The sequence below is a fragment of the Heloderma suspectum genome, chromosome 3 (assembly GCF_057233095.1).
Source record: "Heloderma suspectum isolate Gila_16-S chromosome 3, 16-S_ref, whole genome shotgun sequence".
Lineage (NCBI taxonomy): Eukaryota > Metazoa > Chordata > Lepidosauria > Squamata > Helodermatidae > Heloderma > Heloderma suspectum.
Genome location: NC_139460.1, coordinates 85,981,956 through 85,996,694, shown reverse-complemented (window position 1 = coordinate 85,996,694; position 14,739 = coordinate 85,981,956). Strand labels below are relative to the sequence as shown.

Below are 14,739 nucleotides of genomic sequence, written 5' to 3'. Positions count from 1 at the left end.
CCATACAACAGAGTATTGACAACATAGGTTTGTTAGATCAGCATATTTGCATAGTTTGGCATTTTTCCAGGTACGGTGTTGTATCAAATATTAGGCTAACTTAAGCATCACTCATTTCAATGGGACTACTCTAAGTAGGACTAATATTGGATACAACCCCACTTTGCAAAAGTTGTAGAGCTGGTGGCTGCTTTCTCAATTATTATTTCCCCTTCAAGTGATATGTTCCATCAGTATAGATTCAGATAGCATAATATATTAAGGCTATGGCTTCTAGACAGTGTCTGAGGGGCCATAAGATACTTTGGATTCCCAGATCTGAGGTTGGAGACAGCCTTCCAACCTCAGATGGAGGAATCCGCACTCTGCCGGCTTCCTCCTTGCAGCCGGCACGCAAAGAGCCACACTGGCAGCATCTGCAAGATCAGGAATGCAACCTTGGAGAGGGGGAAAAGGGAGTATTTCAGAGGGCGGTAAGGGAAGGAGACTGGAGAGTCCAGGATATGAGCTATCCTGAGGCTTATTGAGCTTCCATCCCCCATTATGGTTTTCATAATGTTAATCATTAGTGGGAATATGGAGTGCATATGTGAAAAACATCTTTTCCCCCTTGTCTGTTCTTCTAAACTAGCATGTTTTTAAAAAGTAATATTAGTTTTGCAGTTGTATACATTAAGGCGAAATAAAAGTGTGCTCTTTTAGTATCTTTATCGTACACTGCTTTGTGTATTTTTTGTAATGGAAAAGCAGTGTAAAAGTTAAACACAACTACTTGCATATAAGTCATTGGGCCAGCTGTACAATCTTACACAGCTAAAAGCCAACACCTTTTAATTAGAGGGCTAGGAGGTCATCCTTTCCAAATGACATTCCACTAGTTTATTTATTTAATCAGTTGATATCCTACTTACCATATCAAAAGACATCTCAGCAAGAGTTTAAAATACATCATAGTAAATACAAAAACTTATCAGTTAAAAATAATTAAAGCCAAAACTAAAAGTACAACCATTGATAAACAAATGACCTGGGCAGCACAATCATTTAGGGAAGGTTTGGATAAAGAAATGGGCCTTCAACAGGTGTCTAAAACAGAGTTCTGGGACTTGCTTGACTGTGTTGTACTGTGGCCTCTGTGTTGAGCTCATTCATGATCGGTAGATTTGGCAGTGTAGTTTGGAAACACCTGGTTCACAAAGGTGACCAGCGTGTAGCCCTCCAGATGTTTTGGCCTGTATCGCCCAACAGTCCTAGCCACCATAGCCAATGGTGAGGCATTGTAGTGGAAATGCGGAAGAGCTAGTGGCGCATTGCAGTTGTTCTCTCCCATGCCTCAAATGTGCATGAGAGCTTCGCTTACCTCTGTGCCTGGATTTCATAATGTAGGGCTTCTGCTTTATGCTTCATCAATTGTACACTGTTAGCCCAGCCTCTAGCTTTAGCTGTCTACCTGTGAAACTGTCAGTGTTATCTTTAACATAAACTCAAGCTTGGCTGTAGCTCACTACTGCCGCCTGGCTTGGCTGACTGCCAATGACGAAGGCTAGTTTGTCTCTCCCAATAGGAGGAGGGAAGAAAGGCCCACAAAGTGTATATAGATCTATGAGGGAGGTTTGAGACTCGGAATCTCTCTGTGGACTGAGTTGACAGTAGCTATGGGCCAGGCCTTTGGAGCTGTTTATCACTGCTCCCATCTGATTTGCTGATCTGATAAGAGTACGGGGTTCCTGGTGACTAAAGGAAGGTATGCTTTATGCTTTGAATGTATTGTCTTGCTTTTTCTTGCTTTATTAGTTATTTTAGCTAAATAAACTTATTTCCTTCACCTATTGGTGTGTTCATTGACTCTGAATATTCAAAAAGAACCATTGCCTATTGACAAAACAATTGGCAAAACATAGATCATGCGAATTGTAGGCCATAACAAATGTGGGACCACAAGTTGCCCATAACTGCTTTAGAAGGTATGACTAATCTTTCTGGCTGCTAGAAAGGAAGGGGTCACCTAGTTAAAATAATGTGTCTGTAATGTGTCTGTTCGGCTCAGAAGCCTGGTTTCTGTTATGGGAGTGAGTAACTGGGACCCATTTGATTACAAAGCCTAATGGAGGGGTGGGGAGGAGCAGGTTGAGTTATGTGGATGTCCTTTCTATAGATTTCTCACATGATTTAATGATCATTTGTTCTGCAGTTTTTTACAGGTTGGTGGATAATGATAGATGCGGCAGTAGTTTACCCTAAGCCAGAAGAAATGAACCATGCATTCCATACTTGTGGAGTGTTTTCCACACTAGCTTTTTTCATGTAAGTATGTATAAAGATAGTTCCCTACTTTAAGATGGCAGTTATTTGTAAACTGTCAAATGGCAGAGAGCTTACAAAGGAACCTTTTCCCTCATATTTGGTTTTTCTTTTTTCTTTTGCATGCTGCTGACATCGTTCATCCCTTAGGATGCTTGATATGTGTACAGCTCATTGTTTTCTCTGCTTTGGCAGATGAGGACAATACAGGGCTTTCTTTTTAAAAAGAAAGGTTTTCCTGCATGTTAAAAAGGGTTCCCTAACATCTTCAGAGACCCATTCCTGCCCTATCCATATGTTCCCTATGTTCTCATACTAGCTATCCACTTTACTAGAAGTGATTACTTTCTTTTACTGGTTGGCATTGTAGTGCCGCTCACTGGTCGCTGTCGTTGACCACATTGGAAAACATTTAAATTCATAGCTGGTAAATTACTGAACAAAAATCACAGTTTCTCTCACTATTTCTATTTTAAAATATTGACAGTATGTTGCATTTTGGCTTTGGTATCAGTTCAGGTTTCACATCTGTGGATTCAAAGGGAAGAATGCTAATACTAAAATTACTTGCAAAATGTAGAGAGGTTATTTCATGGGTCCAGAACAATGAAGCTGCTACCTTTTAGATAGCATGTAGGACTCTCCCCACCCCACTTAATTTAAAAAACAACAACCTCCTTTTTGTGTTGCAGGATAAATGCTGTATCAAATGCTCAGGTGAGAGGAGACAGCTATGGCGATGGATGTTTAGGAAGAACAGGTGAGTGCATTCCTATTTATGCAAATAAACTTACACTTGAATTTTCATCTCAAAATGTGCTGTGCAAGCAGAAGATGAAGCATGCCAAAACCTTCTGTCCCAGTATAGTACAACAAATCAGGGTGTTATGCAGGTGTTGTTGGTAGAGTTGATGGCGCAGGGATCTTTTCATACTCATGAGAAAACATTGTTGGTAATGGTTTCTAGTACTGCTTAAAATTTTAGAGAAGATGCTAGAAGATTTCAGAGTTAACAAATGAGGGTGTAAACTTCATTTGTGAAGTCTGGAAATCTATTTGATATATCACAACTTTATCTTGTCCTCTTCCATGAAGCAGTATACATGGGGCTCCTTCCATTTTATCCTTTCAGCAAACACGTGAAGGTTGAGAGATTTTATGTTCAAACCAAATACTTCACAGGCCTTATAAACAAAAAAGTGTGTCGCCATTTCCTGAAAGCTATGACTGAGGCATATATTCCTGGGAAACATATTCCCAGTTATTTTGCACCATACTGTACCCTAATTTTCCTCACATTTGTCATGAACCACTGATTTGCCACTTAAAAGTAGGGTATCATTCACACATGTCACTGAAACTTATACGGGTGAAGGTAGTATTGTGATGATGAATGCAAGTCTTCATCAAAGTTCATGCAAGTTCTGTTTTTCCTCAGTGGGATAATGAGTGATGCTCCTTCCCAGTGATCTCCTTTCATAATTTACAGAAAGGTTTATCCCAGTGCTTGACTTCATATGTTCTTACAGGTGCTCGTGTCTGGCTCTTCATTGGTTTCATGTTGATGTTTGGCTCACTTATTGCTTCCATGTGGATCCTTTTTGGAGCATATGTTACCCAAAGTAAGAGTAATTTTCTGTTACCTTTTAGAGGAAGGAGAAAGAACACATTTTTAAGTACCATTGTTTTAAATGAAACTGACGAACATATTTTTCTTTTCTTGAAATGATCTCACTTTGAAAACAGTGGTACTTACAAGTGTTTCACTTTGGATCATGCCTATGTCATTTGGAATTATTTAACAAGTAGAGTGGAAAATGTTTTCGTTGATTAACAGCATTTGTTGGCTGGTTTCCTGTTAGAAATTGCCCAAAGCAGTCTACAGGATATAAAAATGAAAAGTTACAATATAAAAACAAGAAGAAATGGATAGTGATAATGTACCCTAAATAAAAGTAGCAGCTACCAGTTTCAGTATATTTTAAAAGTATTGATACATTTTTTTAAATAGCCAAATTGCAAAATGCAGATGATGAAGCAGATTGGCAAACTGATCTGTGGAGGTTATTTCATTCATTAATGTCAGTACTGAAAAGGCTGGGCCTCATGTCCTAGCAAGTCTGACTTCACAAATAGAAGGAATATGGGAGCAGAGCTTCACCAGATAATTTGGGGGGATATGGAGGTTTATATGGGAGATTTGTTCCTGAAGGTAGGCAGACTCCAGGCTTTATAGGACTTTAAAGGTAAAAGGTAGAGGGAATGGTGGAGGGAAGTGCCCTTGAGGCTTTTAATGGGTCTGAACAGGGCCTGGAGAAGAGTAAATGTCCTTCCTTTTTATTTCTTTACCTAGTTATTGCTAGTTTTTGCATACTGCTGCTGTAAGTTATGCAGAGGCAGGTTCTGTGCAAATAATAGCAGAAGGCAAGGGAGATTTTGCTGGCCTAATCTTCTAACTGAGCTGAACTTTAGTGCAAATATATTGTCTTCTATCGAAATTACTAGCTTCCTCCATGGATTTTTGAAAAGTAAGCACTTTTACTTAAGTCATTTGGTGCTTATTCCATATGTATATATATGTCTGCAATTCAGAGTGGAAATGGGTGTCTTCATAGGAGAGGTCAAGAGAGGTTGGGGAACAGCAAGCTTCTTTGTTCCTCTTCTGCTTAGCAGCCGTGGACTGCAAACAGCTATGACTGCAGAGGAAAGGGTTCTGTGGCTTCCTTTCACCAGAAAGGTTTCTGCCACCATGTGCTTTTGCTGGAAAGAAAATGGCAGATGTCTTCCCACCAAGTAGCCACAGCTTACTTTTGGCTCTGAAGCAGTGAATAAAATGAACTATATTTGGAGGAAAGGTTAAACAAGGAGCTTGGAAGCCATCAACAGAACAGAGTTTCAAGTTTATCCTGTAACTGTAGACTTTTAATATTATTGTTTTTAGAATAAGCTGAATAATGACTGCTTATAGAAATTCATTTATCTAGGCACAATCCAAAGAACCCCTTCTTGGGGCTCCCCCCGCCTTCCCGACAGGGCAGCAGCTTAACTCCAGAGTATCACATGTCCTTCTCAAGCAGTACAGAGTTTGGGGGTGATGTGTTGGGCAGTATGTAGGCCTACAATCAGGCAGGACTCAACTATATAGCTGCCAGAATTAATGCCCTACTATCTGTAATGGGAATGTCAAAGTGATAAAGAAACTTTGTATTGCCAAATTTGAAGACCAGTCTTAATATTTTTTGTATTTTTATTTTGTAGATATTAATGTCTACCCAGGATTAGCAGTGTTTTTCCAAAATGCTTTGATATTTTTTAGGTAAGTAACGAATACTTTAAAACTTGAATAATTATATTAAATATACAGATATTTAAAACTTGCACAGTTCTGGCAGCAGAATTTAGTGTGTTCTAGATCTGTGCAAAACAACATAATCAGAAATCAAGCTAATTTCTAGTCTAGTCATATGACACATGCAGCATTGGTAAGCAAATGACAAGGATAGGTGTTGAGCTATACGTGTACAGTTGTAAACCATGTTATTTGTTGCCAGCATTTTGATGATTTGGGTGATAAATTGATTGGATTAGGAGTGTTATTCCGTGCGCTGTGGATACAGTTAGTGAGCAAGAGGCGGTCTGTGGCAAACTGGTTTTGTGGGCTAGGTTCCAGCTTCTTCTTTCTGATGAAGTGGACAAGGTGCTTTTATCTGTAAGGCCGACCACCTGCTTACTTGATCCTTGCCCATCTTGGCTCATTATGAGCTGCAGAGAGAGGCTGGGTGAGGGTATCAGGGTGGTGGTGAACGCCTCCCTTGAGGAGGGAGTGATGCCATCAGCCCTCAAGGAGGCAGTGATAAGACCGCTCTTAAAAAAGCCCTCCTTGGATCCCCAAGTTCTGAACAACTTCCGCCCAGTCTCGAATCTGCCATTTTGGGGCAAGGTGATTGAATGGGTGGTGGCTATGCAGTTGAAGGCACACTTGGAAGAAGCCGATTATCTAGATCCATTTCAGTAGGGCTTCAGGCCTAGGCATGGGACAGAAACAGCCTTGGTGGATGATATGAGGAGGGCTCTGGATAGGGGCGAATGCTCCTTCCTTGTTCTCCTCGACCTCTCAGAGGCTTTTGATACTGTTGACCACAGTATCCTCCTGGACCGCCTGGAGGGGTTGGGATTACATATTACGGTGGTTCTGGTCCTTCCTCTCCGGCAGGTACCAGAGGGTAGCACTGGAAGAGGAGGTTTCGGACCCATGGCCGCTCACTTGTGGGGTGCCACAGGGTTCCATCCTCTCCCTGATGTTATTTAACATCTATGTGAAGCCACTGGGGGCTTTCATCAGGAGGTTTGGGTTGCGGTATCATCAATATGCAGATGAAATGCAGCTCTACCTCGCGTTCAAATCTTCACCAAGGTTGGCCATAAAATCCCTGTCCAAATGTCTAGAGACGGTGAGTGGCTGGATGGGGAGGAATAAGCTGAAGCTGAACCCTGACAAGACCGAGGTACTTTTGGTGGGAGACAAGAGGAGGCTGGGGGATGTTGACCTGGTGTTGAATGGGGTACGGCTACCCTTGAAAGACCAGGTCCGCAGCCTGGGGGTCATTTTGGACTCCCAGCTGTCCATGGAGGCTCAGGTGACAGCTGTGAGCCGGACAGCGCTCTACCAACTCCATCTGATACGGTGGCTGCACCCCCTACCTTCCTGACCATCTGCTCCCATCAGTAGTACATGCCCTGGTCTCCTCTCGTTTAGACTACTGTAATGCGCTGTATGTGGGGTTACCCTTGAAGATGATTTGGAAGCTGCAGCTGGTATAGAACGCGGTGGCTTGCCTGATTAAAGGCAGCCACTGGCGAGATCACATCACTGCAGTACTGAAGGAGTTGCACTGGTTACAAGTTGTTTTCTGGGCCAAATTCAAGGTGTTGGTTTTGACCTTTAAAACCATATATAGTTCTGGCCCAGTCTATCTCAAGGAGCGCCTCCAGCAACACCAGACAGGCCGCTTAACAAGATCAGCCTTGGACGGCCTTCTCTCTGTCCCATCAGCCAGGACAGCTAGACTGGTGAGGACGAGGGAGAGGGTCTTCTCTGTGGTGGCCCTCACTCTGTGGAACTCCCTCCCTAGGGAACTCCGCCATGCCCCCTCTTAAATGAGCTTCCGCCACGCATTAAAAACGTGGTTGTTTAGGCAGGCATTTGGGGTGGGTTAGGGGTTTTTTTAGAGATACGTTTTTAATGTAGAATTTTATTGTTTTAAACTATTATTGTACATCGCCCAGAGTGGTTGGTTGACCAGCCAAATGGGCGATTAATAAATTTAATAAAAAAATAAAAATAAATAAAATCTGCTTAGAACCCTAATAAACCTGGGTTATCAAAAAACAACTTCCTAGTAGTGTGTCATTATAGAATCGCTTTCTGTTGTTCCATGCATCTCCCTGCCAGAATGAAAATCTGCAGAATCTAATTACTTTATTCAAACACATAAGGCAAAGGATAGCTCAGTGATATGTGCATGAATAAAATTAGCCCAACTTCGCTTGTTTTCCTCTTCACTTTCCATCCTTTTCCCTTTTTTGTGTTATGTCTTTTGGATTGTAAGTGGGCAGGGACTGACTTTTGTTTAATCAGTGGAGAATACATAGTACATTTAGGGTGCACTCCTATGAATGTTTAGACAGAAAAAAGGCCCACAACTCCCAGCACTGTTGGCTGGGGCATGCTGGGAGTTGTAGGCCTTTCTTCTGTTTAAACATGGCTAGGATTGCAACCTATGGAGCTTTTAAAAATAAGTAATAATGGGGTAAGGATAAGGAATGTTAATCCACTGCCCTTTGAAATATTAGACAACCATTGAATTAAGAGGTTGCGTGACTGTGTATCCCTCACCCACCAAATATACTAATTGGCAATATAAGGAGCTGATGTGAATACCACACTCTCATAATGGTCTCCTTTTGGAACTTTAAAAGTACACATGAACCTATCCAGAACTGATCTATCCATTTTCCTTGGAACTGTATGCATTCCTGCCAGAGGGAAAAGTATTGATAACTGAACTTTCTTTAAGGCTTGTTACACATAGGCACCTCCAAACAGCTTGATCTTGTAAGGCTGAGTAAGTATGAGAACCTAAAGGGTATTAAAGGTCATGTTTAAATGTCTCCAGAAATGCATACTAGACTATGTACTTGGGAGTTCAATCCACGTCCTGACTGAAATCACTACCAAATTCCCACACATTTCAGTGTATCATGCCTTAGAAGCCAGTGGTGATGTTAATTAACTTGCATATACTGTAATATATACTAGTTTACAAGTGTAATATTACTAGTTTACTTGAAGGTTGAAAGAATGTCTGGCTTAACTAATCTGAACTTCTATATTCATAGTACCCTTATCTACAAATTTGGAAGAACAGAAGAATTGTGGGCTTAAGAGTACATTTTTTCTTCATCCTCCTTAGCAAGTCCTGTATGTCAATATAACTTACATTTTGGTTGTTTTCTATTTTGCCAAACTCATTGCATTACATATTTTGTATGTTTTCTTTTTTTTGAAAGTGAACTGATTTAAATATTCTGTTCCAAGTTGTTGTATTTAGCTACCTTTTTAATAGAACAGATTTGTGTATAATGTACATACTATGGCTATCTATAATATATAAAAGTGAATGTTAAATTTTCATTGCATTTGGCAGGTTTTTCTGCTTTGATATATGGTGAATGTTTTAAGAGGCTTGTAGCTTTTTCAAGATCACATGTTGCTGTTAAGCACAAATGAGCTTAGTAGCTTCTCATGCTACAGTTAGTGGAGGGGTGAATCAAACCACCATTGATTAGGTGGTTAGAAAGTAAAATTAGCCATTTTGTAGTGCATGACAAAAATATGTTCTTAAAAACTGTATAATCTGGCAGTATATTCTAAAATTTCATGAAGCACTATTTCCCAAGTAGTAAATGTTCTACTGTTGCAAAATATGTTCTGAACAAAGGCATGAAACATGTAAAATTCTAAAATGCACTGAGATCTTAAGCACTTAGTTTGCTAGCACAGCATGCCTTAAAATGGGATGGACCAAAAATGTTTTAAGATGGAAGCACTAACACGTTTGGTAAGTTGTAGCAGAATTCTAGGTGCAAAATGCAAGGGGTTTTATTATAAAAACCATCCCCAAAATGTCTAGTCACTTATGGTTATATTCAGACATAACTTTATATATAAGCAAGAGAGATCTTATGTTCAAATTTGTGTAGAAACTCCTGCTTAGCTGTCTGCATTATAAAAGCAAGAGTGTGTTAAGTGTCTTTAGATGTGATTTGCTAGATTCCAAATAAAGGGGAGGAGGAAGATCCCAATTATATTTTTTTAACTCATCTCTCTTGGCAAGACTATCATGGTATTTTCAAAGATTTTATATACTTTATTTGTACAAATGATGAACATGTATGCTAGTGCAGTGTCATATTAACAAGGACTAGCTGTATTTTGTACCTCTAAATCCAAATTGTGTACAGCATCATTTGCATAACTTAGCAGTTCTTGATTTTCTCTTATATTAAAAATACTCTGGCCAGAAAAGGTTGTAGGGGAATGATGAAGAATCAGGTGAGCTAGAGGTGTTCCACATTCTGACTGTTGGAGGTCCTGCCCAAGGACCTATTCCTAGCCCTTCTCTCTTGCATGCTTTTGAACTTCTCCCCCACCTAGAAAGTAAATGAGCCAGGTAGTGTTGATCTTCTGAAACTATCTTTGTGTCTTCAGAGCCTTTAGAGGACAGACTATGAAGCAAATACTTATGCTAAGTTGTCCTGTTATTTCACTCTTATTTTGTACCTGATTTCAGCATCAAACTGCACTTTAATCTGTTATAAGCATTAGTCTAGACTACCTTATTTGTTCACTGTAATTATATTAAAATCCAATAAAGATTGGTAAAATATTTTGTTTTACAAACTGAACTGATCAATACTCATAAAATCTTGCTTTGATCTTTGTCTATTGTAGTGACATGGAACATACAACATTTTGAAAAAAACACATAGCACTGTTTGCTGCTTCTTTATTTTGTATATACACTATCAAAATATGCTGTCTTATGGCATTGTAGGGTAATACTTTACATGAGACAGGGGCAAGAACATAAGAAGAGCCATGCTGGCTCAGACTAAGGCTCCATCTAGTTCAGTATTCTGTTCACAGTTGCCAACCAGCTGTTGACAGAAAACCCACAAGCAGGATATGAGTGCAGCAGCACCCTCCTGCCTGTGTCACCCAGCAACTGGTGTACATAGGCTTACTGCCTCTGATAGTGGAAGTGGCACACCAGAGGTATTGGTTATTTCCCCCCAAGTGATTGCTGCCACTGGACTTAAGTTTGCCCCCACCCCTTCATGAAAAGTTCTTGTTGTAGAGAAGGCTTCTGAAGCATCAGCCCCATGTACTGGGAGTTCAGTCACCCATTGAAAATGATGCAAAAGGGCATGGATAAAATATTCTTCACTCGCTGTTGTTTAACACAGTACCCATGAAAGATTTAAGTCCTGGACCACTTTGCAGTAACCACATGCTTGCACATTGATTTCCCCACAGTTGTCAGGAACCCGTTCTGAAGTGATTCGTCAGATCAGGTTTTCCAATGTCTAGCTACTTCTATTCTTGCTGCTCCTAAAAAAAGTAGCATTTTGTGGACAAACACTTTCTGAGGCTTCCTAAATGTTAACAATGCTAGAGTCAGGTCTTGGCTGCACAGTCTCTATACTAATCCAAATACTTACTCCCCGAAGATTCTTGTAACAGTACAATACCATAAGATGTGGAAGAGTGGCCACCTGTCTTTGCCTAAGACAAGGAAGACACATTTATATAACAAATCTCTACTGTAGTAAGGTGCCATTAATTCTCAGTTTTAGAGTGGACTCGTATATTGCAGTGCAGGTGGTCTTCAGGCGTTGTGTGGAACATAAAGAATTCCAATTAATCTCCAGAGTGGAGGCTCCTACAGGGTAGTTCATACAAATCCTTCATACATACCAAGAACACAAAGAGGGGGTCATGTGGGCTAGCCTTGTGCTGCCTCCACTGGAAGGAGTTTGATGCACATAGAGCTCCTCCACACGAGGCCAGGGTTCCTCCTTGGATGGAGGAGATCTACACAAGTTGGGGCCATGAGAGCCCCGCAACTGCATTTATTTCTGTGCCTGGAGGGATCTATTTGAGCCTTATGTCAGCTTCCTTAGCCCTTTACTGTTACCATACGACTCCAAAATTTGAGCACACTCCAGGAGAGAGCGCAGGACAGGAAGGCCTGGCGTGCTATGGTCCATGGGGTCACGAAGAGTTGGACACGACTGAATAACAACAACAATATAAGAGATCAAGGGCACAATCCCACGCATGTTTAGACTGAAGTAAGTCTTTCAGCCAGCCATGCTGGCTGGGGAATGCTGGAAATTATAGGACTTTTTTCTGTCCAAACATGACTGTGCCCTAAACCTTTTGTTCTGGAAGTGCTACATAAAGAGCTCTTTAAATAATCAGTAATTTTGGCACAAATGCTCTTATCAGAGACTGGGTTCACATGATACAATAAGCAACAATGGGTTGTGAGCCTTGTTTGTGTCAGAGTGTCTTACCATGATGTGCAAACCTGGCGTGGACGATTCAGCATGGTTTGTTACCCACGCACAAGCCACCCTAAGAACCCATGGCTTGTTGAGGGTGGTTTGTCATGATGTGCGAAGTGGGAGCATGGCTTGTCCTAAGAGGTTGCAGAGCTGCCTGGCAAGAGCAGCAAAAAAAGCCTGTGCTGCTCCTCACGATCTTGCCAGTGAGCTCTCTCCAGCCTTGCTCCTTCATCAGTCATGTCCATCCCTCCACAGACACTGAGATGTGCCCGTATCTCATTCACAATTTTTAAAAACTTTATTTTTCAGTGCTTCTGCATTGTACTAATGGGTTTGTACTTTTATTTTTTCCTGGTCCTTCGCAAGTGTACAGATTAGCTTGTCTGCTATGTGCAGTCCGCAGCAGTACACTCACTTCGTGAATTTCCTTGTATCTTACCTACAGGAGTTCAGTGCTTCCTTTGACAGCTTTGAGAGTTCACTGTCAAGGGAAACACAGGAGTGGAGTAGGTAATACACAAGGAAACTGATAAGGTGAATGTATGGCTGCAAACAAGCGAATCTGCGCATTCATGAAGGACCCTGGAAAAAATAATTTAAAAAGAACCCATTTCTGCAATACAGAAGCACTAGAAAAAAGGGGAAAATTCCAAACCCACTTACATATTTTTGAAGCACTGGAGGCAAGGGGGATTGTAAATGGAAAAAAGGGTAGTGAGCAGAGCAGGGTGGGAAGCCAGAAGTTTCCCTCCATAGGGAGGATATGAGAGGGGTTGTGCTGCAAAAGCCTATGGGATACATGAGGGGAGTGGGCAGGAGGGCTAAGGGAGAAACAAGCCATGGCAAGCCACAGAGCACCTGATCATCTGTAAGGGAATAACGTGGGCTGGCGAGCAAACAACCCGCTCATAGTGGCTTATCCTCAGCATGACTTATCGTGACATGTGAACTGGCCCAGCCTCCTGAAACCAATTTGCTGACCCCCTTTAACTGTTCAGTAATTTTAGTCTTAACAAGGTCTTTGATTAAATAACAGCCACATTTCCCCCAATTTCTGAATTACTTATATTTGTACAGATCTGCAACATGAGGATGATCAAGACATGGGAGTAAAGTGATACGAACAGTGCTAACTTCTCAGGCCAGGTCCCTCTTCTTAAAGGAATAATTTTCACAAAAGATAATTATATGAAACACTTTAAAAGTGACATTGCACAGTAATTGCTTACGCCACTAGAAGTGGACAAGCGCTTATTACAGCAATATGGCTGTACCTTCTTAAAAAGAATGTATCAGCAACAGAAGCTTACTTTTTCATATCTTGGCACAATATGTTCTTTTCTCTCTTACTAAAAAAAACAGTGAAAGGGAGAAAAGTCACTATTCAATATTATCTAATCATAGCCCAAAAGGAGATGTATAATACTCCACATTTGCTTTACTTTTCAGCATTACTGGGGATTGTTTACAGTATACACCATTATTTTATTGTCTAATAGATCAGCATTTACCCATTATTATAAGAAGCAAAATAAGGGTACAAAATAGTGTATAGTAAGTATGATGTTGAAAAACAAATGAAGAAAACCTTTACACCTTGCAAGATGTAGGTACATCAAACCTTAGTTCAGCTGTCCTGATTGAAATTTTATTCCTACTGTAAACAAATATCAGCGTATAATCTGTGCCTTCCGTTACGTATTGCTTCTAGTACCTCTCTGCTCAAAACAGTTTTCAAGGCAAAATTCAAGATTACAGTTGATTCAAAATCAGGAGACCACATACAACTCAGTACAAAAACAATCCAATATAAAGTAACATTAAAATGCATGAGAACCCACAAATGCCTTTTAAAACAAACGTCTTCAGTTATCAGTGGAAATTATAAAGTGAGCGTGGTAGCTAAATTGCTTGAGATTCCACATCATTCCACATCATGAGTGGCACAACAAAAAGGTCCTGCTCTGCACCCTTTCCAGTCTTGTGTAAAAGAAGGAATGCAGAGGAAGGCTATCTCAAGTGACCTCTGTGAATGGAAGAAAAGCAGAAGTAGATTCTCCTGAAGATATGTAGAGCCACAGTGCTTTAAAAAGAATGAACACCTTCAACTCACCTTCAAGTGAACTGGCAGTAAGTGCTATTGCATTAAAAGTGATTATGCTTTAATCAGAATAAGAGCTGATGCAGCTTAAAAACAAACCCACAAACCACATTTGTAGATTAGACTAAATCAGATCATTGGAACATGCTCTTTGTGCTTTTGTTCCTGTACTTGACAGCACTGCAGTCCCACGTTGTTTCATTAGTTCAACTGACTTCTGTTCTTCATGGTTTTAGTGTACTGCAGTGACTCATCATGCAGTAATCCTGATGGAAAATACCCTTCTTCTCTGGTGAATCATTAGGATATGAGACAGCATACAAAACAGCCTCTTTAGTCATTTGAGAAGCCTTCAAGTACATCTATATCAATTCACAGTATTTGGGTTCTCTTAACATACATTTCATGCTGGTTTCCAATTCACATGGGTGCAGGGGGTGCTTTGCAGCTGGGTGTTCTTAAACAAGAGCCCATTGAAACAACTGTGTAGTGAAATTCCATCAGTGGATGTAACTGAGATAAAGCTGCTCTGTCAAATTGTCGTTTATGTTCTTCCTCTTTCAATAGATCTACTTTTTGATTTTCATTGGGGAAACTGTTTGTCACCTTTGTTCTGCATTGGAGATAACTGATACAGTGTCCCAGTGCTCTTCTGCACAGTTCTGAAATTCTTCAAACATACTCATTTCAGGATTTTGTAAGTC

The 14,739-nt window shown here is 40.6% G+C and overlaps 2 protein-coding genes across 6 annotated transcripts in view; one reads left to right on the top strand and one right to left on the bottom strand.

The window, feature by feature from the left end:
- The window catches only part of TMEM50B (transmembrane protein 50B), a 26,792-nt gene extending 16,433 nt beyond the window's left edge, over positions 1–10,359 (top strand). For 4 of the 5 annotated variants that reach the window (XM_084843649.1, XM_084843651.1, XM_084843648.1 and 1 more), the window contains 5 exons: positions 2,192–2,304; positions 2,994–3,061; positions 3,831–3,923; positions 5,560–5,617; positions 8,701–10,339. In XM_084843649.1, the coding sequence (XP_084699775.1) occupies positions 2,192–2,304; positions 2,994–3,061; positions 3,831–3,923; positions 5,560–5,617; positions 8,701–8,746 (378 nt within the window). In that variant the 3' untranslated portion in view covers positions 8,747–10,339. Of the gene's footprint in view, positions 1–2,191; positions 2,305–2,993; positions 3,062–3,830; positions 3,924–5,559; positions 5,618–8,700 lie in introns of all 5 variants that reach the window. The other variant, XM_084843650.1, reaches the window with a different exon arrangement.
- Positions 10,354–14,739, bottom strand: part of IFNGR2 (interferon gamma receptor 2) — a 29,179-nt gene continuing 24,793 nt past the window's right edge. Inside the window, exon 7 of the mRNA XM_084843647.1 lies at positions 10,354–14,739. Coding sequence (XP_084699773.1) covers positions 14,638–14,739 — 102 coding nt within the window. The 3' untranslated portion in view covers positions 10,354–14,637.